A 27,803-nucleotide genomic window follows, 5' to 3' on the forward strand; every position below is an offset into this window, starting at 1 on the left:
GTTTTGCTTCCAATGAACAACTTGCGAATATGTGATGTTTAACCTAGAAATAAATTTGGAGCTGGACAGGCCAGATCCCCAAATAAAAGTAGTGTCCTGGTCAGTAGTTGGAGTAGGAAGCCGGGTGTCAGAAACACAAAGTGGACACAAATATTTCTCACCATTCTCCTCGAGCTGCTGTCCCTCAGAACTTGAAAGATCTACACATTCACCATGTAGCCACTCGCCACATTCATCACATTTGATCATAAATTCACCTCTGTCTGGTCTTCTACATAAGCACCAAAGTTTATTTGGATCTTCCTCCTGCCTTCCACTATCACTGCTAAAGTCAGGTGGCTTCTTCTTCCGCCTTCTAGTGGATGAGCGTCCTGCGAGACGTCTTGACATTTGGTCACGGCAATAAAATGACGACGAACTGCAAAAAGCGGCAGCAGACAAAAGTGTGAACAAAAAAGGAACAGATATCTTCAAAATACGCCGTATCCAGCGTCAGGCACAGTACAAGAGCACAAGAATTTTCGCCACTACCACCGCTCCCCAATCACGTGCACATGGTGGTACCGTCTCTTCATCGCTGGCCATACTGCAGGCGTGAATTGCCTTGCAAACTGCATGTGGCTTTCCTTGCAATAGCACATGGCTTTCCATGTCCGAAACGTAAATTCTCGGGCATGAGAACATACGTACGCACACGACGCTCATGCAACATACACCGACTACCAACCTGTGTGGGGCTTACTCAGGCTTGCCCCAAATATTTTCTTCAAGCAGACAATATTTATTTCAGTGTTTACACATTGTCTGGCTGACAATGAAGACATGGGCTGCATTTCCATATAAAGTGTTTTTTAATGGACCGTTTACATATGCGTCTCACTGTTTCAAATTTAGGTGGTTACTATGGTTGTTGGGATTTACGTATATATGATGTTCAACCTGTATGATATTGCTGTTTGTCTGTTAGGTTGATTCTATATGGAACCCTCTTTCTACCCCAGTGGTGAGTAGTACATGTTAATTAGGAGAATTGGTAGTTACCAGTTATTATGATGATGCATGCAGGTGAAGAAGCCTGAGCCAGCGGTGGTGGATCTTCAGAAGATGCCCCAGATTTTAACTCTTGAAGAGTTGGAGAGGAAATTGGCAGGTGTGCGTGCGTGCATGAGAGTGTGTGTGCATTACGCATGCATGCATCTGTGGATGTGTGGTTTTCACATTTTATTGTGGTTTGTGTCAACAGCTCATCATGTAGAAGATGAAGGGGAAGAAGTAACTGATCCACAGAGGTGTGCTTTTACATGTACAATAACATGTGAATACTTTTGTTAATATAAATTTCAATACCTTGAAATATGGACTCTGATTAATTTGGACATATACTCTGAACCAGTTTTAAACCAGATAACTAGCTAAAAAGACACTAAGATGTGGTCCCAAGTTATAGAGAGCTTTTTAGGCCACTAGCTCTATCTATACAAGGTTTCAATAGAGGCAAAATAGCTCACCACTAATCTGCTTTATGAACATTACATTGTAAAATGCTTCATTACTGAAAACTAGTAAGACATCAGAGGTTATTAAAAATTACAGAAAGGCAGATCCCTCAAACATTGTGGCCAATTGGATAGTATGTAATTGTGTGTATTGTGTTTATAACAGTAACAAGTCTATACTGTCAAGCAGCAGTGATGATGCCACACTGGTGAGGGTATATAACAGTATGTGCACACTTTGGTGTAACCTTATCCTTTCCTTGTCTGAAGTATTGAAATGTATACACACGTAGTCATGTGTATAGTTTGTAAAATAACAGGGTTTGTTTTTGATGTACACATCGATGACAGTGCACTTGCACAGTATACATGTATATAGGTGATGGCTTTCACAGATTTTGTAGCGTCTTTGCTCTCTGCAAAAATATTACTTATTGCTAATATCAGGATTCATTCTGTGCCATTGTATGTGTGATTACATATAAATGAGACTGCTAGAATATTGTAGGTGCCAAAAGCTACCTTCTATATTGTACAGTATTTATAATGGCCTGTGTCCATAAGTACAGTGAAACCTTGCTGTTATCCAGGTCAGTTTATATCGCATTGACATACTTTAGGAAGCTAGGTAACTAAGTGTTTTTGAATTGTATGAGTGTTGTTACAATCCAGTGTCCAAATCAAAAGTAGTGAGACATGGTTTACTTTATTCCAGGCATCAGCCACTTCACAGGAGCATTCAGAAGACCACAAAGAACAACAATACAGTGAGATCGATGGTCCCATTGTGGTGTCGCCAATCCGTACCAACTTTACCTCTCCTGGAAAAGGCAGCCCAATCAACAAGGATCAACACCATGTTAGGCCGCCACTAATTCCCATGATGTACCCTCCACACATGCTGCAATCACGTGGCCCTCCCGGCATGCCTCCATTCAGGCACCCCCTACCCCCACCTCCCCCGCCAGGAATGCGTCCCATGTTCCCTCCAATGTGGCGAGGTCCTATGCCACCGCCACCACGAATGTTACACCCTAGCCACCCTGGACATTTCATGCAACCACCTCTTCTTCCCCCACCGGGCTTTCCCCCTCGTAACTATATCCCCCAAAGAGATTTTGTATGGAATGGATTTATGACACAAAAAGAGAAAGACTGGGTGTTGAAAATTCAGTTTATGCAGCTACAACCCAAAGATGCATCAATTGATGATTATTATTATCAGGTCTGTGAGTCTGTCTGTTTGTGTGTCATTTAATTGTGTGTGTGCTGCTGTGCATGGCAGAATTTTGTGGTCCGTAAGAAAGCAAAGAAAGCTGCTATAAATGCTAACAATGGTGACAGTGGAGAGGTAGCTGATGAGAACTCATCACAGCTTATTATACCGACCATTACTAGAGAGGAAAGGTCATATCAACCAGGTATATGTTGTGTATGTACGTATGTGTGTGTGTTTGTATGTGTGTATGTATGTATGTATGTGTGCCAGGCTTGGGGTCAAATACATGAGTATTTGTATTTGGCTGTATTTAAATACTATTTTTGAGTATTTTGTATTTGTATTTTGAAGTCTTGAAACAACATGTATTTGTATTTGTATTTGTACTTGCAAATACTTCAAATACTTTGCTCCTGAAATTTCTGAACAAATAGAGGAAGAATCTGAACCTCCAGCCAAGAAAATAAAAGCCTTTTCCAGTCATTTAATAAATGAGTCTGACTCTACAACTGCTGATACTTCCAAGGATTTAAACACAATTGTTGAAGAGTACTTACTTTAACCCTGCATACCGCAAGAAGAAGACCCACTTGTGTTTTGGAAAGTAAATCAGACAAAATTTCCACCTTTAGCCAAAATGGCTTGTAGATTTCTCTGCATACCTGCATCCTCAGCACCCGTAGAAAGACTGTTCAGCATAGCAGGTAAAGTCTTTCGTCCTGATTGATGCCATTTAACTGACAAATGATTTGAGGAATATATGTTTATAAGATATGTATTCAATTAGTTAAGTAGCTAGCTAGTTACTAAGCTATTATGAGTGGTCAGTTACTTTTACCATACACTTGAAATTTTATTAGAACAATATTAAAACAGGTGTGTACTATTGGGTGGTTGCGTAACGTGTAGTTCAGATCAAAGTACAGAAATATTTTAAAAGTATTTAAATGCTTTTAAAAGTATTTGTATTTGAAATACATCCTGGATATAAGTATTTGTATTTGTATTTTGAATTTCCTAATTTCAGAGTATTTGTATTTAAATACTTTTCAAAGTATTTGACCCTAAGCCTGTCAGTATGCATGTGTGTACCCGTGTGTTGTGTACACACATGCCCACACACGCACGCACACGCACACACACACACGCACACACACACAGATTTTCACACTCACACACCTTCATGTACACATCAGTATTGTGCACGTTTACAGCTGAATTTAAGGATTCACTGGGTAGACTGAAGGTTTCATGCGTTTCTAATCCTCGACAAACAATTGATGTGGACATGAGTTTTGAAGGTGACGTGGCAGATCGGCCAATGAACTCTAAAGACATTGCTAGAAAAAGAAAAATGCAATTGGGTGCTATTGAAAAGGTACTTTCTACACACAGCCTGCATTTATTACCAGTTTGATCATATCACTGTTGATCAAGTGGAATCCATCCCTTCCAGTAATAGAGCATTCAATTATGGCATCACATTTTGTGCTTGTGGTAAAGGTCTATTTTTGATATTCGCAGTTGTGTAGACAAGGGTTGTAAACTTTTCAGTTTCTTTGATGGAGTGTTCAATTAGAGGTTGTGTGTAATTCAGTGCGTTTACCACTTACCAGTCGCATTTTCTTGTGTGGAAAATTTGATTGAGCCATATGGTAGCCCACATGATATGTATGTACGTACATTAAGAAACACTTTGGTATAGGTGTTGGTGGTATATATATATATTGTGTGTGTTGGTTTTAGATGTACCAACTCTTGTTAGAAATTGAGGACCTCAATAAGAAAGCATTAGCCTTACCAGACGAAGAAAGGTATGTATATATCATGCGTGTTATCATGTGGATTTGTGAACACATTGCTATGGTTGCATGCACACTACTTAAGGCATGTGCCATGTATATAGTATATGTGTGTATACCGTGAACTAGCAGAAGGTTTGAGAGTTACGTTTTTAAAAATACTGTGCACGGTATATGTCCTGTGCAAGGGCTAGCAATACAGCTCTGCTATGTTCCACTTAGTGTACTGTGCCTGTATTGGTACTAGTTGTGATAGTTCACACACTGGTGTGGCAAGCTTATATGCAACTCTAGTGCCTCCATTGTCTAACAGCTCCAGCTGTGCCATTTCAATCATAGAAGCACGATTTGTTTAGAAAACTAAAGCCCATTTATTTATATACACAGTGGAACCTCTGTTAGAATGTAAAGGACACTGTACATTTAACTCTTTGTAAAGGATGGTTTCGGGTGTCCCTGTAGAACTCTTTCTATACAAGTTTACATAAGTGTCCGTTATATAGAGGTTCCACTGTACTACAGAAATATGGTTCTTTTAATTACTCTAATAGAGCATACACTTCAGATAATAAAGAACCCAACAAAGTCACAGTCAAATTACTGTTTGCTTATCCAGACTTTTGAAAACCACGTTCTTACTAATTTTGAGCCCTGGCATTACATTTTACAGACTATTATCTAAGCACTTGTGTATGCTGCATTACATCACATGGAATCACAATGAATTCCGAGGGTATGTGTAGATAGCTAAGTTGCTGCAACCTCTGTGAAATTTAAATTCTTTGAAGGCTATACTTTAGCATGTATCTACATGTATATGTTCTGGTAACACAATTATGCGTACATTTTTACTTGTAGAGAATCTCTCTTGTCATCAAAGGCTGATATGGTATCCAATCTTTTCAAGCAGTTTAAGTTTAAAGGACTGTCTGAAGTATGGAAGAGGTTAGAATGATTGCAAAGTATCACACGAGATTTGCTCAATTAGTAATAGAAGATATGACCGGAGTCTTGTACATGTAATACTGCTGTATCTAGCCATGGGTTCAAGTATTTGAATAGTTGTACTTGTACTAAATTCAAAAAACTTTAGTAAAATACTTTCTTGTTTTTCAATGTACTTTTTAATGTACAGTGTATATAATGGACATTTTGGAGCCAACTAATTTTGATGAATTTTTGCTATTATAAGGGAGTTTCCCTTTGTAAAAAGGTAAACTTGTGCTGGTAGAGGTCTATAGGGTCCTTGGATACTGTCCTTTATAAGGAAATTAAATGCACAGTGTCCCTCAGGGAGGGTTCTTTAAGAAAGGTTCCACTGTGGTTGGCATTAGGTCTTATATAAATTTTATATTCAGTATACACACGATATACATGTAGTATAATGTTATTGTAGGAATGATGATGGATTCTTTAAAGAAATGATGTACTACCGTAAAGGGAAGAGACTTGTTAATCGTATCCTTCCTGTTTTATCTCGGGTAAGTATGATTGTGTTTTTTGGTTTCTGATAAGTACATACTAAGTTTGGTGATTTACGTAAGCCTGTGGTATCCATAAGTATTATTCCTTACTGATTGACTTATTCGTATCTTATCTTCACTTGTCTATTCTTTACTATGCCATTTCAAGACAATGGCTGACTTAGCTTGTTTCTGCTTCATAAGAAGGAGTGGTTACTGTGATTGCATCATACTCACAGGTGGAGGCTACTGTTGTCATCTACTCAATCATGAGGAATATCACAGCTCTGATAAGAAGAGATGAAAAAGATATGGTATGCATGTTATATATAGCTTTAGCATTGCTAATGAATAGGTAAATTGGTTGATTTTTCTGGTGACCTATGATAAAGGGTTCGATCTGCCCAGGAATTCCTGAGTGGTGGCCTAAAGTTAACATGAACTGATAAACTACATGTTGTATTAGAATATTTGTGTGTTATATTAGAGTATATTGCATGTACATCAGTGATATATGTAAGAATTCTATTGGTTGGATTTTAGAGGTACTGGTCTCTTTGAACCACTGCCAACCAGTATGGGCAGAACCCTGCCTATGTATATCAACATGTGATGTAAAGAGCTTCAATGTACACTATACCACTTGATAACCAGCTCATATAATGAAGCATAACATTAAGTTGTATGCATAACCAAGGTGTAATTTACAGTAGGAACAAGTTGATGTTGTGCTACTTCTAAAAACCAGCAAGCAAACCTAACTGGAATTAATTGTACTAAACTAATATTTATTTTGGGTTTGCCATACACAATTGAATCATAATAATTTGTATTTCGTATTTGATGAAATATTTCATAATTCTGTAATTACACTGCTAAGGAGACATACTTCGAACAAACCACTAATAATGCACATATGTTTTATGGTTTGTCTATAGCATTTTCTTATGTAAATTCTCCAGGCAAAGCCTGAAATCTGCTCTTCATTTTCATTTGCATAGCTATGTACAGGCACTCCCCCTTTTTCAACTCAGAAACTCGTTATACCTGGTAGCCTAAGAGGCCAGCTGTGTTGTTTTTCAGCTGTTTGACGTCCGTAGAGCCCATTATGAAAGGCCTTCACCACATCCTTATAAACTCATTTCACCCGTCTTTCAAACCGGCACATATTAACCAACAATATCATATAACACTTCTTATTGTTTTACTGTGATTTGATATCGTGCACTACTCCAGCTAGTTTTAGTACTTTTTATCGATGTGCTATGGTCCCTACTCTAGTCGAAACTAGGGCTGAGCGATACTGCCATTTTAGTATCACGATAGATACTAAAGCCACTATTCACGATACTGAATAGTTCACGATACTTATAAATAAGTCAATCATAGCTGGTGCTACATAGCATATTGCTCAGCATTCCTGCAGGAAGTCCTTATATGTGATAGCAAACTAGCCACTATCATCCTTGTTTACAGTAACAGTTATTGTAACACATGCTTTGAGGTTGTTTTGGTGTTCACACCTCTCTGCAGGGGAACCAGATGGGTGGACTTTATCATTTACAAGGATTCTTAGCCAAATACTGCATAACAAATGGATTTTTAATGACAATAATGTACAGGCATGCTATCACGATAGTTAATAACAAAATATCGCAATATATCGCTAAAACGGTAGTATCGCTCAGCCCTAGTCGAAACTTCCAAAAAAATTTGTGTACTTTAACTTATTTTGTAAAATAAAATTATTGTGACTGGTGAATCCATGCATACCGCATCAAAAGAAAGAAATGATGTCGCATGCCCCAGCTATTAATTATTGCTTCGTTGTCAGCTATGTTATTGTACATACTGTGGTATACCAAAAGGCACATGAAGTGACGTCAAACAGTGGAAAAACCAAGCCTACTAGCCTTAGCCGTTATTGAGTTACGCTTGTCTGAAGGCATCAGTCAGTCTGTCAAAACTGGTGAATGATTTACACTACGAACTATTAATAGTTTTGATGTCATTAACCCTTTAAGGACCGTCGCCATAATGTTACGTCCAAACTAAGCATTGCTCAAAAGCCCAGTGCCGTAATATTACGTCCAAGATTATTGGCAGTAAACAAAGGGCTATAACTCCACAACAAATGAAGCTATGAGATCAAAACAAGGACCATTTATTTGCCATTCATAGGCGATTCTTTTGATATATATATATAAAGCCAACTCATCCTGCAAAACTAAGCCAGTGTAAAACTCCTTACAAAGTACAAACATTTAATATTTACACAACAATAAAACTAACCTTGTAGAAATCACTCCATAACTTTGGCTGTGTTCATCCTATTTACTTCAAATAAAGCTCAGAGTGTTCACCAATTAGAGGCAAACAATTTGATTAGTCTCGTCCCCAGCCTCCCACGCGCTCAATCACACGAAGGTCGTCGGTCCATTTTCTTGGCCCTAGTGGAATATTGCTACAAACATGTTTCTTGTGCTCATTCATGCTTACATTCAAATGAATAAACGTTTCATTCACTTAAAGGAGTACGTGTTATTTTATAAAAATCGTTGGAGTGACTAATGAATGCCGATTAAAACTTTATGTACGAAAACTTTCTTAGCATTCGACTTAGAACAACAATCAACAGTGAAGAAGTCCTTTAGACAACTACTAAGCTAGTTTTTCAGGTGTGTACTTTATTAATGTGCACTTCCTGGGCCACAAAGTTGGACTAATGTCACCAGACAACCTTCGTGTGATCAAGCGTGTGGGCGGCTGGAGACAAGACTACAATTTGATTTACAAGATCACGTGGTGCAGTTTATTAAAACAAAAATGGCAGACCGTTTTTATTGATTGTGTCACGAAGAAATCGATCGCGTGTAGGTGTTTGAAACTCACCTTACTGCTTGTAAAATATTGGTTCTACACCTTGGTAAGTTAGATAATGTTATTTATTATTGTCAGGCGAATTTTTTAATATAAGTTGTTATACCATTGAGCACTTCTAAGGGCTTTGTCACTATATTTTTAGAAGACATGATGCGTAATAGTCATAAAACGTGTGGGTTTTCAAGGTAGACTATGCACACAATTCTTTGGTCCTTAAAGGGTTTTAATATGTGCACGTGATATGTTTGTCGTATAAAAGTTTACACAATGTATGTATTTTTACCAGTCTTATGTGAGCCAATAAAAATAGCAGTCGAATCGGCATGAATTCCTCCTGGGTCTTGGTGTTCACTTTGCCTTTGGCTCACAGTCAGCCAGTCACTACAAAATTCTGTTTAATATTTTTTTTTTTTTATTTCGTAGCAACTTGTTAAAAAATTTCATAGCAACTTGTTGAAAGCATTTCAGGTCGATCTGAAGGCTTGTTTGGGCTTACTTTTTTACCTAACCAATACTGCTTCATCGTCGTCAGGGAAAAGTGAGGCTGGTTTTTGGGTGATTTTTTTCATAGCCCACGTCCACACTGTACTGTATGATTAAGATGTTTTTGTGCACAGTTGGTAGTGAGTGTATGTTCTATTAGAGTAGTTTACAGTGTTTGCATTTTTCCAAACAAATTCATTTACCTGGATACCTTAATGGTGGAACTGGCATGTACACAAGTGTTGGAGGTACCACTGTACCAGTCACTGTGTATGTACTATCAAGAGCCCTTGGCATTATATAATAGTAACTTAGTATTCAATGTCTCAATCATAACACTTGAGAAACTGTCTATGGACAATATCGTTATTACTGAATTACAGTTATGTATCATAGCCATCCTGTTTCCACCTTTGGTGATAGTTAGCATGGCATCTTAATTCTGGTTGTGTTGTCATTAAGTTTGTTATTTATTGTACTATGATACTGCTCCATACAATTTTCTTTTGTAGGTTCTGACTGATTTGACCAGTTCATGTTGTGCAGTTATTGAGAGTATATCATTACCAGTATTGTGTCAGTTACTGAGTGCTCTGTTAAAGGGTCCGGCTCAAGTTAATCCTCATGTGCCAGCACCTGTTATGGCAGCTAAATCTGAGGTATAAAATGAATAACCAAATTTTTAATGTACATTTATTGGTATAGTGATAACATCAACTTTCCTGGTTCTGACCATGCTGCAAATGTTATATTTTTGACCTCCACAATATTGTCCTCACTAGTGGCATGTGTATTTTTGAGGTTTAAATAAACATATAAATTATAATTGAGAAGTACCATCATAGAATGTGGAAAAATCCTACTTTGATTTGTGCATTGCTTTATACCAAAAAGTAGGCATATCAGGAATGTAGTATTGAAATTTTAAGTAAGGGGCTAATGGGTGGTATCTGGATGACACAATTTGCTGTGTTCAAAACACACACTCAGCATTTGAGGCATGCTCTATCTGGGCAGTCTATAGGTATAGTACCCACTTTTTTTTTTTTGAAAAATTGATCTTTGAAAATATTAAATTTGGTAAGGGACCATAATTTTCAGTCTTTATGCAAGCGTACAAAGAGTACTCTTTTTTTCTAACCCCCTCCCTCCTTCACAAAGCATATTGTATAAATGTTGATACTATGTACAGTATATACACGATGATTATTCATCATTTTATAAGCGTACATGTGATTTAACCCCCTCCCCCCTAACGTACTCTTTGTACTCTTGCGTAAAGGCTGAAAATAATGGATGACCCCTAACAAGTTTGACTGAATTTTACTGGATGCATCTGAATGTTCTATTTGAGTTCATGACTACTCCATTAGAATATCTTAAAAGCTGGATGGGCTAAGCCTTCCTTTAAAAGTAAAAGAATTCTTGTCCCCACCCTCCACCTATATCATATATCCATCATGTGCTCTTTCACATCATGGGCCCCTACTTAGTTTGTAAATTTAAGCACATTAGTATGTATGCATTTACTCTTGCTAATATTTTGATCAGAATATCAAACTTCTGTCTCTTTAGTTCAGTGGGAAAGTATTAGTCAAGCTACTTCAAAGAGGGCAAACACTCTCTAAAGACACCAGTAAACCAGAGGATGTTACAGCACATTTGGATACATGGTGAGTAGCAATAAGATATGCTGATGCCGTTTTACAAGTTCATGGAAAAAAATGCAATTTTAAATTTCAGTAGGGTTCATATATATATATATATATGAACCATAAAATGACTGGTGAACTTATGCATAACGCATCAAAGGAGATTAGGATGGTGTCAGACATTAATTTCGAGTCTGAATGCACTCCCAGACTATTGATTGAAGGGGCTATTTTTAGCCCATTATACTAGTGCAGTGTTCGAAGAACAGTACAAAAAGTTCCTCTGCAATCAATCCAGTCACTACAGAGATTCCCATTATGAACATGATAGTCGGCAATAGATGCACTACCTGCGTCTACACATTAGTAGAGAAAATGGTACACGCACTTACAGGTATATCTATGATACATGCATTGTAGTGAAAAGGGTCTAAGTGATATCAAACAGTGAAGCCTGTAGTGTTAATAGTAGTCAAGCTTTGCTCGAGCTGAAGGCTCAGTTAGTTAGTCAATAGAAAATAAAAGATGTACAATTCCATAGAAATTTCTTGCCAGCATTTTGGTTGACTCTTTAGGCTTGGTTAGCCTAAACAACACTGCTAAGCTGTAGTGAAGGAATGTAAGGCTGGTTTTTGAGTGATGTTTTTTTTAGCAAAGGAAAGTACGAGCCTTTATGATCCCTACTATACAATGCTACCATACTTGGTGATAATCGTCATAAAATATTTTGTGTAGGAATGAATCTGTAAAAGAACTAGGTGGCATCATTCAGTCCAACATGAAGTTAATTCCAGACAGTCTTCTACAGGAATTAGTACAGTGTAATATAGTCCTTCAACTAAGTGGACATGAACAGTGAATCGATCACAATAATTGTATGACTGAATTACGGTGTAATTTAGTAGATAGCTACAATCATTTGCAACTGAGTCAGGAATGGTGTTTGTTTTTTTCCTGCAAAAAAATGTACTTTTGTACTTTATACATTTGCATGCTGTGTTTATTATGTTGAGCAGAACTTTTTTTTGTACACATGTTAGTAGTGGAATATTGTCTACTATTGGATACATTTCATATGTATAATTCACTGTGCAAAAAATTAAGTTTCCTGACGTTTCATGTATAACGAATTATGACAATTCCTTGAGTCAGAAATACCCGAATGTGCGTAATTCCTGAATCACAGGAAATTTATATGGAATTGTGTAAGGAATTGTCACAATTAATTTATCTTTTGGTAATTATATTACGAATGTGCCTAATTCCTTTCAGGAAATGTGCATGAATTATGACAATTTTGTGATAAACTTGTACATTTCCTGAAAATTTCATTTAAGTTTCATTACAGAAACATCATGGAAACGTATCTTTTTGCGCAGTGATAATTCCTACCATACAGTCAATTTCAGGTTGCTTGCGAATGCAATTGAACAATTTGCACATGTGATTGCTTAAACATGTGAGCTGTTTCCTCTCAACCAAGCTCATTTCACTACATTATTTGCCTTCTAAGATTGTTAGACATTGCCAGGGGCGTATTGAGGTAGTTATTCAATACATTAAAACACTGCACGTAAGCATTCACATGATCACGTTCGAAAATCACGTGTGTGAATTGTTCAATTGCATTCACAGGCAACCTGAAATCCACTGTATGCAACATACTTGCATGTGTATACATAGCAAGAAAAGTTGTTATAATGAATTGTGGTTAAACTAGATACAACGCCAGTGGAATCAAACAACATTATATATTGCCCTACCAAAAACTAAACTTTCACAATTTAGTGAGTGCAAATTGACCAGGCCAAGTGTGAAAATCTTGTGTTCATCTGGACACACTCGCATAGGAGAAAAGCCAGAATTTAAGATACTAGGAAACAATCAAGTATCAGTACAGGAGAAGTGACTACTGTACAGGTTAGGGTCATGGTTTATTAGTACTCAAGTACTCTCTAGAGTAAACAATCGAGTACTCATGAATACTAGCTAATACCCATTTGACATATTTATACTGACCTTAAGCAATTTACAGTAGCAACAATGATACACACACTGTATTGAAGTACTGATGTTAGCGTTCGTAACAAGAATTATGGCAATTAAAGTCTATAGCGTCACCACAAATATATAAATTCTATGGTGTCACTCCCTGATGGCAAATGGGTCATGCGATATTATATAATGTACAGACCTCAAAAATTGTTGATTAGTTAAAGACTACAAGTAAAGATTTAAAAGTGTCAACATTATCAGTTTCTTCTACATGATTGGGTAAGTGATTTCATTATATAACTGCTGTGGGGAAGAAGGAATAGTAATATGAATCAATTCTTGAGGATAAGTGTAAGAACTTTTTGCTACTACAGGTGTGATTAGGGTGGGCTGAAGGATGTGATGACAGTATAATTATCTACTTGATGATTAATAATTTTATAAAACATTATTAAAATTAAGTAATGTCTTCGGTTTCCATTAATTGTTTGCCAGTCAAGTTGAGGCTGTAACACTGAATACAAATCTAGCAGCTTTCGAATTCCTTTGTACCATCTCCACTTGTATGTAAATCTTTGTGTACATGGACCAAATGACTGCTGTATATATAATGAGTACTTGAGTACCAGGCCAATTTACTATTTGAATACCAAAATCCTTAACAAGTACTCAAGTATTTGTTTCAGCAATGATGATCATCTTTTGTAACCAAACAAGTTGGAGAGGTAAAGTTGTTGGTGTCCATTGAAGGAGAACAGATCAGAGAAAGTCCTTACACTGTTGTCATTCATAAACCTTACACAGCTATAGATAAGCCCGGCAAGTATGTAATTAATAATAATAGCCACACCAGGTCAGCCATGGGGTATAGGGTTGTCGTGTGGGCAGTAGCTGACCAGAGTAGCCACTGCATCTATTAATATAGTGAGGATCATTGATAAAGCAGTTGGTTGTTTTGGTATAAGCTCTGGTCATGCAGTTCGACAATAAAGTGTTGCATTTGATAGTGACATAATTAATATAATTACCTGATGATAAACAGCAGGATACAGAAGTTTGGCAACTATTATACCTGCAGCTAATGAAAAGGCTGAATATCAATTACACAATGATAGGATGTATGTAGCTGACTATGGTAACCACTGTATTCCAGTGTTTGAGTTTTGCCTCACAATTGGATCAGGACAAGTGGGTGGTCCTCTTGATATAGCAATCAGTTCCAGTAATCATTTGCTTGTTGACCCTTGTGTTTACACCTTTACACTTGATGGTGAATAAGCCAGTGTGGTACATACTACAGTGGTGAGCTGCATCTATTTTGTTAGTGCCGGTCCACTGCCGGATAAAAGTGAGTATTTGATAACTATGTAGTGTTTGTGTACACAAGACTTATCACTGTGTTATCAGATAAGAGATTGTTGTAGTAAATTATTGGGTATGATCTCAAAATGTGAAGCCAGTCAGCCAGTCTGGATACAAAATACATCACTATTCAATTCCCTGTTTTCCTTGCAAGTGCTGTACCTTGTGTTGTCATGGTAAATTGGTAATGTATCACCACACATTAGCTACCTCACATACAATCAATAATAATAATTTTACAATTCTTCTTTTATACTAGTAGTAATATCCTGTGTCATATCATCTTTCAAATACTGTCTGTAGACTGCTCTAGGGTCTTGTTCAGTGTGTCTGTGAAATGAGATGGCAGTCTGTCTGGCTAACACAACTGCAGGATAGTTGTATGGTTGTGCCTGCAATGCCACATCACACACTAACACCAGTTACTATAGTCTGATTACCTGATGAAACAAGTTACTTGACACGACGTCTATATCAAGAGCTTTGGCAGTAGTGCCAAGGAACATGTCATCAGGGTAGTCATCTCGAGGACATGTTCTGCCTCTTGAAATGATCCTGTCCACTGCACTTCTGCTTAGTACCATACTATAAGTAAGTATACCATTGCCTTCTGCACGCTTCCACAGTGTTCGAAATAACACAGGCAATACTAATACTATTTACATACTTGGAGTCTTGGGGTCATACATAATTATGTAAATTACAAAAATATGCTTCTACAGTACAAATGCATTATCTGTGGCTAAATTCTTGATTCTTATTGTGTTGAAGCCATTACATAATTCACATGTAATAGCTTCAACACAATAAATATTTCCTCGTATAAAAGCATTCAAATAAAACACTTGTCTGGACTCTATAAGTGGGGGGCTTCCAGCACAGTTGGAAAATAAATGCTGCTTACTGTTACAACAATGGCAAATAAATGACTGATTAAATGCCAGGCATCACTCAGACCTAGTTTACAGGCCAGTCCCAAAAATTCTGGAAGGAGAAAAAAGCCCAGGATTTTATACAAGAAAATACGGTACATATGTACTTACCCACCACCTCCAGTAATGTAGGTATAGCCAACTGGTTGATGAGCCATAAAGCCATATGTTTCACCCATTAAAATTGGCTCCATAGGATTGTAACATGCCAGCATCTTTAGCAAGCGTGGAACACTACACCACACAATACATGAATGATGTTCAGTATACATAACATGTAACCTTAGTAGTGTATCATCATCGGTAATGATCAGCCATGACTTGGTGACAAGCTCCTCGTGTGTGGCAGCTCTTTTTAGAATAGCATACATTTTGCTACAATAACCTGTAGAATAGGGTGGAAGCCATAGAGTACATGTTATGGAAATAATAGCACTGTTATTTGTTTGATTTTTGCCCACACAAGTACTTTAAATGTATACAACATCCATAAACTATACTTACCACTTTCAATATTTGGTATTCCCAGTGATGTAGTGCCTGCTGCTGTATCTTCTATTTCACTATAGTAACAGATACTATCTCCAGCCTCTTTGCCCCAAGTGTCTTTAAGTATGGGCACTAGTAATATAGTAGCATACATATGCAATACTATAAGTATACGCATACGCATACATACATCTTGTATTATGGAATTTCTCTGTAGTCTTCACTCCAATGTGAATGTCTGACAATGAAAGACTTCTACCCTACAATAAAATTACAATTAAGTTGTATACATAACAGCAAGAGTAAATAATGGAAAACAGTTACATACAAAAGTTATCAAATGGTACGGTAGTACCGTTTAAGTAGGGATCGCCTTGAAAATGTTGTGCACTGCCCAAAATTCCACCTTTAAAAATCATCCTAATGACATTTTACGAGACAAAAATCACCTTTACGGAATAGTACTACTCCATATAATATATAAAACAGCACTAAATATAACAAAACACTTACAGGTGGCTGGATATAGAATTTTTAAAAATTGCCAAAACTCTAAATTTAGTCTCACTGCCTCGCTGCCTCACTGACCATAGTCGCAAGGCTAAAGGCCAAACGAAGCAGCGCATGGCCACCATTTTACGCCACAATAACAAACTCACCAGTGGGATGTGCCTTTTGGGGTTTCGACGAGTGTAGGCCCTCTGCGCCTTGTCTTTTCTTTATCTTCAATCAGGCTGCTTGTCTTCTTCTTCATCCAACGAAACCATATCGAGGCGTTAATTTTCCATATCAACACTTTCTTTCAGCAACACATATAGACGCCACAGAATTATTTCAGAGCTGGATTTCAGAAGTGCTTCAGTCCTGGCACTACTATAACACTAGATATGTGCGAGTTCGCAATTGGGATCCCGTTTGCGATAGGCTCGCCACCACGCCCATCAATTAAAGATCAATAGCGATAGAGTACGGAGACCACACCTCTTAACAATCTAGCTGTTTATAACAGTAAACAAAATGACCTCACCCCTTATTAGTCTAGCTAGCTGCACACCTCTTGGTTGACTCGAGATATACTCTAATACAACTAATACAACAGTCACGTATGATATTCTAATAGAACAGTCACAAGTTACATTGTAGCTAGCTGCATGTGCTACAACTAAAAACTAAACAACTAGCATTTGTGAATTTAAAAATGAAGTAGGGATCTATGCAACAAAAAGTAGTGAAACAAGAGATGAATGATGGTATTACGGCATAGCTCAGTGGGAAAGTCCCTACTTTGGCACATTAGTTATAACAGTTATTTTGCTCAATGCCAAAGTAGGGACTTTCCCCACTGAGCTATGCTGTAATACCATCATTCATCTCTTGTTTCACTACCTTTCGTTGCATAGATCCCTACTTCATTTTTAAATTCACAAAGACTCTGTGTTGTGGTGCTTGAGTAAAATGAAAGCAACTGCATACTACAGGGCCCGAAATTAGAGTGTTGTTAATAAATCTCATAACTTTTGCACTACTACAATATGAGGTAAATAAGCAGTCTTTTCTGGAATTTTTCAAGTAGTAATAGTTTATCACCATCTACAAAATATTTTATAGTATAATCACAATTACTTACACAAAATGGAACACTTTGAGTGTAGTGAGTAGCACAAGACTTGATTGCTGATTGTTGAAGACAGAACTCATCAACATGTGTCAGAATGACTCCATCAGGAGCAACTGTTTGTGGACTAAACAGCACCTGTACCATATCTTCACCCGTCTTGTATCTGGCCAGAAAAGCCAACTGAAAGGATATATTGTAAATGATATCAATAGTCTTTAACTCCTCACAGTATACTATAACTCTAACAAGTGAGGCACATCTGACTGCTCTATTAGAGTGCCTTCATCTTTATTCATTCAAACTCAACATCTTTGTTAATGAGGCAGCAGTCTCAACGTTAGGTACACTACTTAGAGTAAGACTATTTCACATATATATTTTATCTTCAATTGCACTCTGTCTCCTCACTTATCAGAAAAATGCTCGTACTCAGGGCCGGTACTCTTTTTTTTTTTTTGAAGAATGAACTCCACAACAATAAAATGAATATATTGTGCCTGTATATCATTTGTAAAAAGTCCTACCAATATATTTCCATTGCTTTGTCATTATAAGTGTATACCTCAAACTGTGGATCAATGTTAAAAGGTGTTTTAAAGTCGATCTTTGCTAAACTGTTAACAAAAAAGTAAGAAGAATCATCACCAGAACAAGTATGACTTTACCTTGACACTAGCTGATAGCTCATAGCCCAACCTGATGGGAAGTTAGGATACCTCAGTACACCATCACCACTGGTAGAGGCATAGTGGTGTAATATACTGGGAACACTGTCTTGTAAAGCATGACCAAGAAAAGAGTGCTACATGGTTAGACAACACACATGCATATGTATACACATTGGAAGAGAAAATGTCAAAATTGTAGCGCTATATATACTAGTGAAGAAAAACTTTTGCTAGCTATATTTGCATTGTTATTGTGAACTTTGCAGTGAAACACACAATAGTTTACTAGCATAAGTATAAGGACTATTTTAAATGGATATGTAAATGACTTGTAATCCATACCAGTGTTGGATCATATTGTTTCATTGTGCCATGAAGTTTAACAAAATCAATTTCAGTTTCTTCTTTTGCAAAGAAAAACCACAGAGGAGGCTTGTCAGCATACTTTGATGATAAACTAAGATCAAACATCAAAGTTCCATGTGAACATATTTCACTAATATACGCACATCAGGAGTGGATCTAGACTTTTAAAAAGAGTTCCACTCTGAGGAATTAGCTACCTAGTAGTGGTAGTACTGTACATGAATGGTGACTTCTCAGCAATATTTTACTGTTCCATTAGAACTATCTACTGATTTTCAGTGGAGCCCTGTGAGAAAACATCTATGATAGATGTTAAAAGAGAAAAGTAGCTACAATTTGAGATACATGTATATTAATTTTGTCTTTATAGACTGCAGGAGTGAGGAGGATTTGTAGTCTTAAAATGCAATTACAGAAGCTATTAGAAGTGCTATAACCATCAATGATAGTTAGCTACTTTTATTGGAATTTAACATGTTCAGAGGTATAGGAGGAGCTTTGTAAAATGAATGTTTTAGTCACCAAATGGTTACAGAATAAGTGCTGTCTTTAGTGAGAGATTAATTTTGGCTATACCAAATGTAACTTAAAAGGTAATTCCACAAAAAGTGATAACTGGCTGTGTGAGTAAGGTTCATCCCAAAAGGGGATTCCATGGAACCCTCAAACTCTGCTCCTGTAGATACACATGTAGATACACATGTAGATACACATGGGATTACATTGAAACAAAAATGTGTAGGACGCCATTTCAAGAATAATATCTTAGGATTAGATGTTACTGTATGTATGCTCGACTATATGTCGTGGATGCAGCCAGAAGAATAAGGCATTGTTGTAACATCAACTTACACTGACAAAAGTGGAATAATTGTCCAGCTGCCAACTGGTGCCCATGCATCATGAGTAGCCAGCACATGAGGAGACTAAAATCAAACAAGACAACATATTTTCCTTGATGAAATTTAAATTTGCTTTTGCATACAACATTTCATTCAGCTAGTGTTATAATAGTTAAACAATAACTAACTAACTCAAAAACATTTAATGTAGCAGCTTAAAAATAACAATCAATAACTACAGTGGTCCCTCCATTATCCAGCCATCAATTATCTAAACTTTTCATGATCGGAACTGTGGAGGTGACTGTTCTATTAGAGTATTTTGTCTAAAGTGTGTGTTCTATTGAAGTAATTGAACAGGGCATAATGGGCTTCTATTATCCAAACTTTTTGATTATCTGAACACATTCAGGGCCCAATGAGTTTGGATAATAGAGAGACCACTGTAAACCCACAACAACTATATCTAAACTCTATTTTGCAACAATAGAAAAACCATTACACTGGTAACAACTTTAACAATGCACTTATGATTAACCAGGTCATAAATACAGGACATATGTGATAGTACACACAACTAAAGTCTTATATGCAAAGGAGTTTAAAACCTACACAAGACCTGTAACAGCAAGTCATTCAAAATAGTTAAGGAATGATTCAAATGTTGGATATTGATATTCATTGTACAAAAAAGTGATTGTAGGTTGAGAAAAATGCTCCATGATAAATTTGTTGATGCTGCATCATGTTTCAATACCTGCCTAACAACCCTACATACCCTCAAAATCCACGCAGATACTTGTGCTACATTTCTAACCTAATACCTTAAAACTCAAAATACAGACACCCAGGTGCGAGACACAAATGCTATCTTCTGCATAGTTTCCATCTTGTACATGACAAAAATTGCTTCTCACAGGATCAAAACCAACCAACATTAAAACTAGAGGTGTACTGATAATCGGATCAGCTAAAATATCAGCCACCAATATGGTAATTTTACCAATATCAGTATCAGTACAGAACAGTAGGAGGACTGATGTTGCTACCGATATTTATACAGTAGCATTAGTTTGTACATAAACGGATTATATATTGGCTTTCTATATTATCCATGTGGCTGTTTAGAGCCAGTGGCTTATTTTCACTCCACAACAAGCACTACACTACGAGAAGTAGGACTGAAGCGATCATGGTTTTTTAGTATTCAAGTACTCTCTAGAATTAACAATCGAGTACTCACAAATACCAGTTGCATGTAGTCATACCCATTTGACATGTTTTGTACCAACCTTAAACAGTTTACAGCTTTTCAAATAACAACAATGATACACACACTGTATTAAAGTCCTGATGTTACAGTGTCCCTAACAAAAATCATGCTAATCAAACTCTACAGCATTCATTGTATCACTCCCTGATGACAAATACATCATGTGAGCTGGGTCATGTGATCTTAACAAGTACTCGAATACCAATTTTACTATCTGAGTACCAAAATCCTTAACAAGTACTCGTCAAGTATTAGTATTTGTTTCAGCCCTAATGAGAAGCCATATATATACACGATTCTAGAGTTTGGTTGCTGGAAAGCTTATCAGAGTTTTTACAAATGAAACAGTTGTATAGTACCTTTTGTAATAAAAGGAAGAGTCACAGGATAACCAAGGAAACTTGCTGTACCAGCTTTCTCACAAGCCATTAAAATGGGGAGTAATGCAGAAATATCCATTTAAGGCTTCATGGGAGTATACATAAAAATGTACACTTTTGTTTGCTTAAAAAATATCAGATCAACTATCGGTTATTGGCTTCTTTTGGTGACATCAATATCGGATATTGGTACATGCCAAAAACCCATATCGGTACACCTCTAATAAAACCAATATAAAATTTTGCAATCTGCACTGTACACAACAATAACAACAATTTCATAAATTTGGCTTATTGTCAACAATGACTAATTTATTTTTGAAACCCTATAATAACTGTAACTAAAATAAAAATGCTTTACAATTACAACACTACATTCAACAGAACAACACTAAAAATATTCTAATAGAACAGTCATTCACCATCCACTATTAGCAATAAACAATTATTATACCTTAATAAGTGCTGACAATTCTTGCATCCACTTTTGTCTTATAACTTCTGCTTGTTGGGAATGGAAACTATTCTGTTGTGAGCATAGCACAAAGACAACTTCATTGAAGGTGAATTGTGACATGGCTTCTAATTCATTGTTTTCTATGTCTACCTACAAGGAGGAGAACAAACTAATGCCGTAGTGCATTACAGAGTTTCATTTTATTAAATCTCATATATTCTATCCATAGTCTTTAAGCATCTATGCAATTGTGGATGAGGTTGAGAAACCTCTTAAAAATTGTCAAACCATTTCCATCAGAAATATATACACTGTATACAATTCTACTTGTCCCACAGTACTACAAGTAAATAGACCAGAATTTCAACAAGAGTACAAAAGAGATTCTTTCACATTCTGCTGTACATGCAGTGTAGTAAACAATTTGTAACATGAAAGGAGTAATAAAGCTACATAGACATGGCTATTGCTTCTAATGATCTTGTGGTCTTGATGATTAGCAAATACAATCTGCTTTAGTTTTCATGAACAGGCATGCAGTATATTGATGCAAATTCAGCCCAGCCATTGTACTGTTTCCCATTCAGAAGCATAAGTACAGAGTACCGAATATTCATTTAGCAATGTAATAGTCTTCATTAGCTTAATGTATTGGATAATTCCTTACCTTTTGTACATTGACTCCTTGCGGTGGTATGATTTATGGTTTATGTGGCTGAAAGGTTGTGCCTAGCTATATCACAACCATTTGTAAACTTATTTGTAACACTCGTGGTAACCTCCACATGCAGTATGTGGTAAGCTTTTAATCACAGATTTCATAGTCTACTACACAATGATATTAGAAAATACAACTATATACACATATCATCTGTAAATGATCACATTCATTAACTGCATGATAAATACATTTACCTACCTCAGCAGCTGCATAACTTCCACTGCTGTGATTGCAACACCCTAAAGGTTTGTGAGTAAAATATAACACTCTATACAACAATGTGCTAATCTCTGTATTGTATTGTATTGTATTGTATTGACCCAAGGGTGACATGGGAAGATTGGGCCACTTGGTTTAGTCATAGTTATACCTTTATTATGGGATATTCAATAGTCTTAGCCCCTGCTAGCTATTGCAGTACTCCTCTACAGTTATACATGCAAACTGTTACCAATACATAAATTCCTTCATAAAGTCATTGAACATTATAACTGTGCAATACTAGTCACCTTTATCACAACAGCTTTGAATTGCATTAAAATGTGATGAGGTATGTTATTTGACACATCGCACACAATAAAGTGTCATTAACCAAACACATTATCTGTTAACAAGCAAGTTATGGAATATTATTACCACAAAAGTATTAATATTACATAACTCATTACATAAGTAACATGTTACCCCCAACACTGTGTAGCTCAAATAAATGCTGGGTCCTTAATGAAGGCCAGGGAGTGCTATCTTATAGAGCAAGACTTGCCTACAACTTGTGAAACCTATGACTTGCAGTTGCTACAATGACAAACAATATTTTCAGCTAGTTTACAATTGGATTATAGGACATAAACATCCAGGTGTCTATACGGATAAATACAGTATTCGTTTTATTCTAGCACAAAAAATATGTATAGTTGTGAAGTAGGTACAATAAACAAATGATTTGTGTCATTTAGAAAGCTAATGCTAGCTGGCTGCAGTTTGATTCTTTCATAAATGTTTTTGTAACAACAGATGATACCGTATACATACAAACTTTCAAAATATGCAAACTTTGTGGATTGACAGTTTACTTTCATGGATCATTTGTTTTTCACTCAGGCTATTTGTTATTTAGCACAGGGCTAGTCTTGATAGTCATTAATATTTTAGGATGAAAAAATTTGCAGACAGCTAAGCAATTGTGAAATCCACAAAAAAATTACATCCCTCAAAAAATTGTACAAACACAGTAGTACACGTCTACAAGCGGAAAAGCTTAGCTAACAGTAAATGTTTACTGTGGTTTAAAACAGTAATGAAAATATATTGAAGTTGCATTTCACACGATAGTCAACGATGAAAACTCAATGAAAATGCTTTGAAACATATCACCACCCCCATAAATAACCCTCTGGATCTGCCACTATGTTGGTCTTATCATTAACCAGATATTTAGTATGTTAAAGTATTGAGAGCAGCACAGCAGGTGTGTGACCCCTCCCTTCCATCTCTACCCTCATCCTCAAAATATTTCACACAATCTTAAGATGCTCTAATAAAAGAGTCAAATACTCTAATAGAACAGTCATCATGTTTAACAGAGAATCCTCCAAGTAGTGTATCCCATAATTCCTATTTAAAAGATTCCTAGTATGTCCACAAAATAACACTGCAAATTTATTACCTAACTACAGAGGAGCTTGTTACACATAATCATGATTAGAGACAGAGGAAGTAATGAAAAATTAGGAATCTTACATTTAATGCACCTATCAATATTAAGCCCCCACTACCCAACCTCCTGGGCACACATGGGGGAATAGTGGGGGATTTGATCCAATTTGACCTTCAAAATTACCTCACTGGTGGGGCATATTTGACTGGTCAAAAAGTTTTAGTGTTGGCTTGACTTTACAGGCTATGCATCTCCCACAAGAATAATCTGTTTCCAACAGTATACTGGGTGGGGATTTGATGACTCGTCATGCCCCATAGTTGGAAAAATCAAATCACTACCTTGCCCAGGAGGGGGGTGGTGGGGGATAATATTGATAAGTGCATAAGAGAGAACATGAATAAAACTGACAATAATTGAATGTACCGAACCATGAGTGGTGTAAAAAACAGCCTTAGCAGGTAGTCTTATGTGTACTGTATTATCAAACATTTAGGATCAGTTGTTAATGTAATTGAAAGCATTCTGTATAGCAAGATGCAAAGTGGTTTTATTCGTGCTGTGTCAATGCTTGGGCATGAAAAACCTATCTCTTGACCAGTTTTCTCACTAAATATCTCTAACATTAGCATCTGATCAAAAGAGTAGCTACCTGCTAATTATAATACCATTTTTTCATATAGAAAACTCCTATTCAATTCCTACATACACCCCTGGAATCTAGCTATGTGCGGGCGGGAAATGGGAAAAATGAATCTACTTAGGAGTGGCCATAAGGTCAAAAAGTACTCGTGTAGATCACCACTATCACTGATTCATTTAGACCATTCAAGGGTTGCAGCCCACAGTCCGGCCAGTCCAGCATTGGCCAGACCACTTTTTCAGCTACCGTATTTACTTGATTGAACGCCGCACCTTTAATATGTCACCGCACTTGACTCAATCGATTGTGAAAATAATGGCTTAAACATCGTTCACGAGTATCGAGTGGTGGTAAGTTTGAATAGTCATCGCATCAATTTTTGGAATTAAGGTAATAAACGCCACGGCATTTAATCAAGTAAATACAGTACTTGAATTTGTAACAGATCAAGATACTCTAAATAATCTAAAGTATAGAATATAGCCACCATTCTAATTACACTGCTTAATCTAAGCCATTACATCTATGTTAACTGTCTTTTATTTAAAAATTTCAGTAAGTCATCTGCATGGCATTACATTGAGCTAATTGATCATGCATTAGCAATTACAATCCAATTTGCTTCTGTGTCTCAAAATATTTTATCATGAAAGTAAAATTAGCTGCTAGATATGAAATTAAATTAATTAATTGGTACTGTAGCACAAAATTACCAGAATATTCCGTTGATGTTTACAAGTAAGATACTTTGTATGTAAGGCCATCATTATTAAATTCTTTGTTTCCCACCACCGCCCACATCATTTTTTAGGTAACCATACCACATTTTAATTATTTGATTATAGATCACGTGAATGCACTATTTAGTAAGTCATCTGCATGGAAGGAGGCAAGAGTGACCAAGTTTTAAGGAAAATGCATTAGCTGCCTATATAAACATAGCATAAGGATGAAAGTCCCTCCACTCTTGTTCAGCTAGGTGCATGGGTGTACAGTCATGCAGCTTCAAGATCAAGATACTCTAATAGAGCAGTCAGAGACCGAAATAACAAGAGTCAAGTGTATAACCACTTCCCACCCATAATCAGTTTTTGATAATCACTTCCCACCCGCAATCAATCACTTTCCTTCCATTGGGTGACAGGAAACAAGCAATGTATAATGTTGACCTAAAATAGCCTCCAGATACCATTTCAGGGAATCTATTTTCAAAACTTTCCCTGGGACCCCTAGCTTGGCATGATGATACATGTTGCATGCGCTTACCACATGCACAAAGTAGACTAGTTATGAGAGTTTCTACAGATGTGTATAACAGAGTACCTGGAAGGAGGAGCCCCATCCGTAGTTCATGTGGCGAGTTATAGACCAAGCCGCATTTGTTGTATTTTTGTATAGGATTGATGATAGTCATTCGCCATCAAAAATTCTTGGGCACGCTGCTAATCTTATATTGATCACTAGCTATTTGTCCAAATAATAATATGCACATATCCTCTGTTGGGCTGAACATAGCTGAAAGTGAAGCGTAATGCCATTTCATTTCAAGTCAGTAACTGATAGGAGCAGACGTTCAGTCTGCAGACGTTCAGTCGAAAAAATTATCTCAGGTGCCATCTTTACTTTTGATGCAGTATTCATGGGTTAACCAGCCATAGAAGTGTTTAAAATCGTAGTTGAGTATCACATGAAAGCTAATAAAACGATGGAACAATGGCAATAGAATGATGGAATGATGGCATTTTCACACTGCTGTCCTTTGATGGAACGACGGTGTTTTCACACTGCTGTCCAGGTATTTAAAATTCTTCATAAACCTTGTCCAGTATACTTGAGAAGCTGATTCACTTGTATGGAAGCACTTACAGGACGTAAAGGACATGATTTTACTATTGTGGAGCAGCAACTTGGAACAGTTTACCCCCTACAATAAGTGGACTTGATCATCTGCCACTCTTTAAATCCACTTTTAAACAATTACATTATTATCATTATTATTATTGGGGGTAAAAGTAAGAAGGCAAAGCCTGTAAAAACCTGATCTAAACAATCAAACTACTACAAAAATAACTATACAATATCATACTGGTAATCATAATAAAATCTATTAACTACAATCGTGTTTGTATTGATATTTGTTTTTACATTCAATGTTTGTCTTTGTTCTTGTAGTCTTTGGTGTTGTAGTGTAACTAGCTAATATTGTACGGTCACAATTGCAGGGCACTGCTGAAAACCAGTTCTTTGAACTGGTGCAGTCACCCATAATTAATCTCTGGTTTAAATATCACATCAGATCAATATAGTTAGTGTGCATGGCTATGACCTCCATTGCAGTCCATGGATAGCCCCCAGCTGACCACTCAAAATCTCTTGGCTCCAGCCTTGCATTCAGAAAGCATAATATAGTGCCCAGGCCTTACTGTATATTTTCGAGGTTGAGCAATGTAGCTAAAATATTTTTTTCGAAGATATGCAAACAGGTCAAGGATGAAATTTTCGCTGTTCACCCTCGAAAATTTTTGAAATATTTACTTGGGCTCCTCGGGGTGGTGCTTATCGATTAGAGATTATATAAATATTAGCGCTTACAATCTCTAATCGATAAGCCAAGCTAGTAGGCCTAGCCCCATGACTTTTAAATTGTACTCGCTATTGCTTGTTTGCTTGTAATTACTCACATATAACACAAAACGTCAGAAGAAATTCCGTGAGAAATCCTGTGTACTCCATCGTCGATTGCGAGGTCAATCGTCTTCGTTAAAGTATAAAGCGCTGCAAAAAAAAAATAATAATAATTTGTGATAATTACCCCATCAGGGTTATGGTTAGCCATCATACTCTACGTGTTTTATTTTTACCAGTTAGGTACTGGAGGGCGAACACTGGAGGAAAAAGCCTGTACGGCGGTACTTAGTAACTACATGTAGTACTATGCGCTCGAATATGCAGCGCAGGAGTGCTGTGGTCCCAGCGTATTAAATCAGCCAGGCACTGCAGACTCAGCATACTCAGACGGTGAGCACGGACTGTTCGTTTTGCTATGATGTCTTTCAAGGCTATCATTAGTCAAGACTTGGTCACAGTTCCGGGATGACCACTGATAACGGCTGAATTAGTTGCGCTCGATTAGTTGCGCTCGATTAGTTGTGAGTTCATATATAGCCTAGTGTGATACTGACAGTGTTGGGCAAGTTACTTTGTAAAAGTAACTAGTTACATATTACATATTACTTGCAACTGAACTATTTAGTTACAGTTACATATTACCCATAAAATAAAGTAACTGTAATAATATTACATATTACATTACTTTGTGTCCACAGCCTTAAGCTGTCACGTGTGAAACTACCACCTTATCACTTGACATGATTGCGCTGTTGGACAATATGCAAATTTTGG

The 27,803-nt window shown here is 36.8% G+C and overlaps 2 protein-coding genes across 2 annotated transcripts in view; one reads left to right on the plus strand and one right to left on the minus strand.

Annotated features, from left to right (window-relative positions):
- LOC136242144 (protein PAT1 homolog 1-like) overlaps window positions 1-12,063 on the plus strand; it is a 17,001-nt gene extending 4,938 nt beyond the window's left edge. Inside the window, exons 3-16 of the mRNA XM_066033555.1 lie at window positions 968-1,003; window positions 1,066-1,150; window positions 1,244-1,289; window positions 1,663-1,705; window positions 2,212-2,721; window positions 2,782-2,917; window positions 3,930-4,093; window positions 4,462-4,529; window positions 5,376-5,462; window positions 5,914-5,998; window positions 6,220-6,294; window positions 9,859-10,005; window positions 10,922-11,019; window positions 11,734-12,063. Of these exons, the coding sequence (XP_065889627.1) occupies window positions 968-1,003; window positions 1,066-1,150; window positions 1,244-1,289; window positions 1,663-1,705; window positions 2,212-2,721; window positions 2,782-2,917; window positions 3,930-4,093; window positions 4,462-4,529; window positions 5,376-5,462; window positions 5,914-5,998; window positions 6,220-6,294; window positions 9,859-10,005; window positions 10,922-11,019; window positions 11,734-11,857 (1,704 nt within the window). The 3' untranslated portion in view covers window positions 11,858-12,063. The remainder of the gene's footprint in view (window positions 1-967; window positions 1,004-1,065; window positions 1,151-1,243; window positions 1,290-1,662; window positions 1,706-2,211; window positions 2,722-2,781; window positions 2,918-3,929; window positions 4,094-4,461; window positions 4,530-5,375; window positions 5,463-5,913; window positions 5,999-6,219; window positions 6,295-9,858; window positions 10,006-10,921; window positions 11,020-11,733) is intronic.
- A 2,500-nt stretch (window positions 12,064-14,563) lies between these two features.
- Window positions 14,564-27,177, minus strand: LOC136242719 (beta-1,3-glucosyltransferase-like). Its single transcript, XM_066034172.1, has 14 exons — window positions 27,083-27,177; window positions 22,296-22,340; window positions 21,378-21,526; window positions 19,281-19,354; window positions 18,405-18,519; window positions 18,060-18,196; window positions 17,957-18,008; window positions 17,404-17,574; window positions 15,967-16,036; window positions 15,792-15,908; window positions 15,570-15,672; window positions 15,399-15,521; window positions 14,796-14,940; window positions 14,564-14,747 (listed from the first exon to the last, which is right to left on the minus strand). Exons 1-14 carry the CDS (start codon window positions 27,132-27,134, stop codon window positions 14,592-14,594), a joined length of 1,509 nt encoding a protein of 502 aa, XP_065890244.1. The 5' UTR covers window positions 27,135-27,177; the 3' UTR covers window positions 14,564-14,591.
- Between the last annotated feature and the right edge of the window lie 626 nt (window positions 27,178-27,803).

The sequence above is a fragment of the Dysidea avara genome, chromosome 13 (genome assembly GCF_963678975.1).
Source record: "Dysidea avara chromosome 13, odDysAvar1.4, whole genome shotgun sequence".
In the NCBI taxonomy this organism is placed as follows: Eukaryota; Metazoa; Porifera; class Demospongiae; order Dictyoceratida; family Dysideidae; genus Dysidea; species Dysidea avara.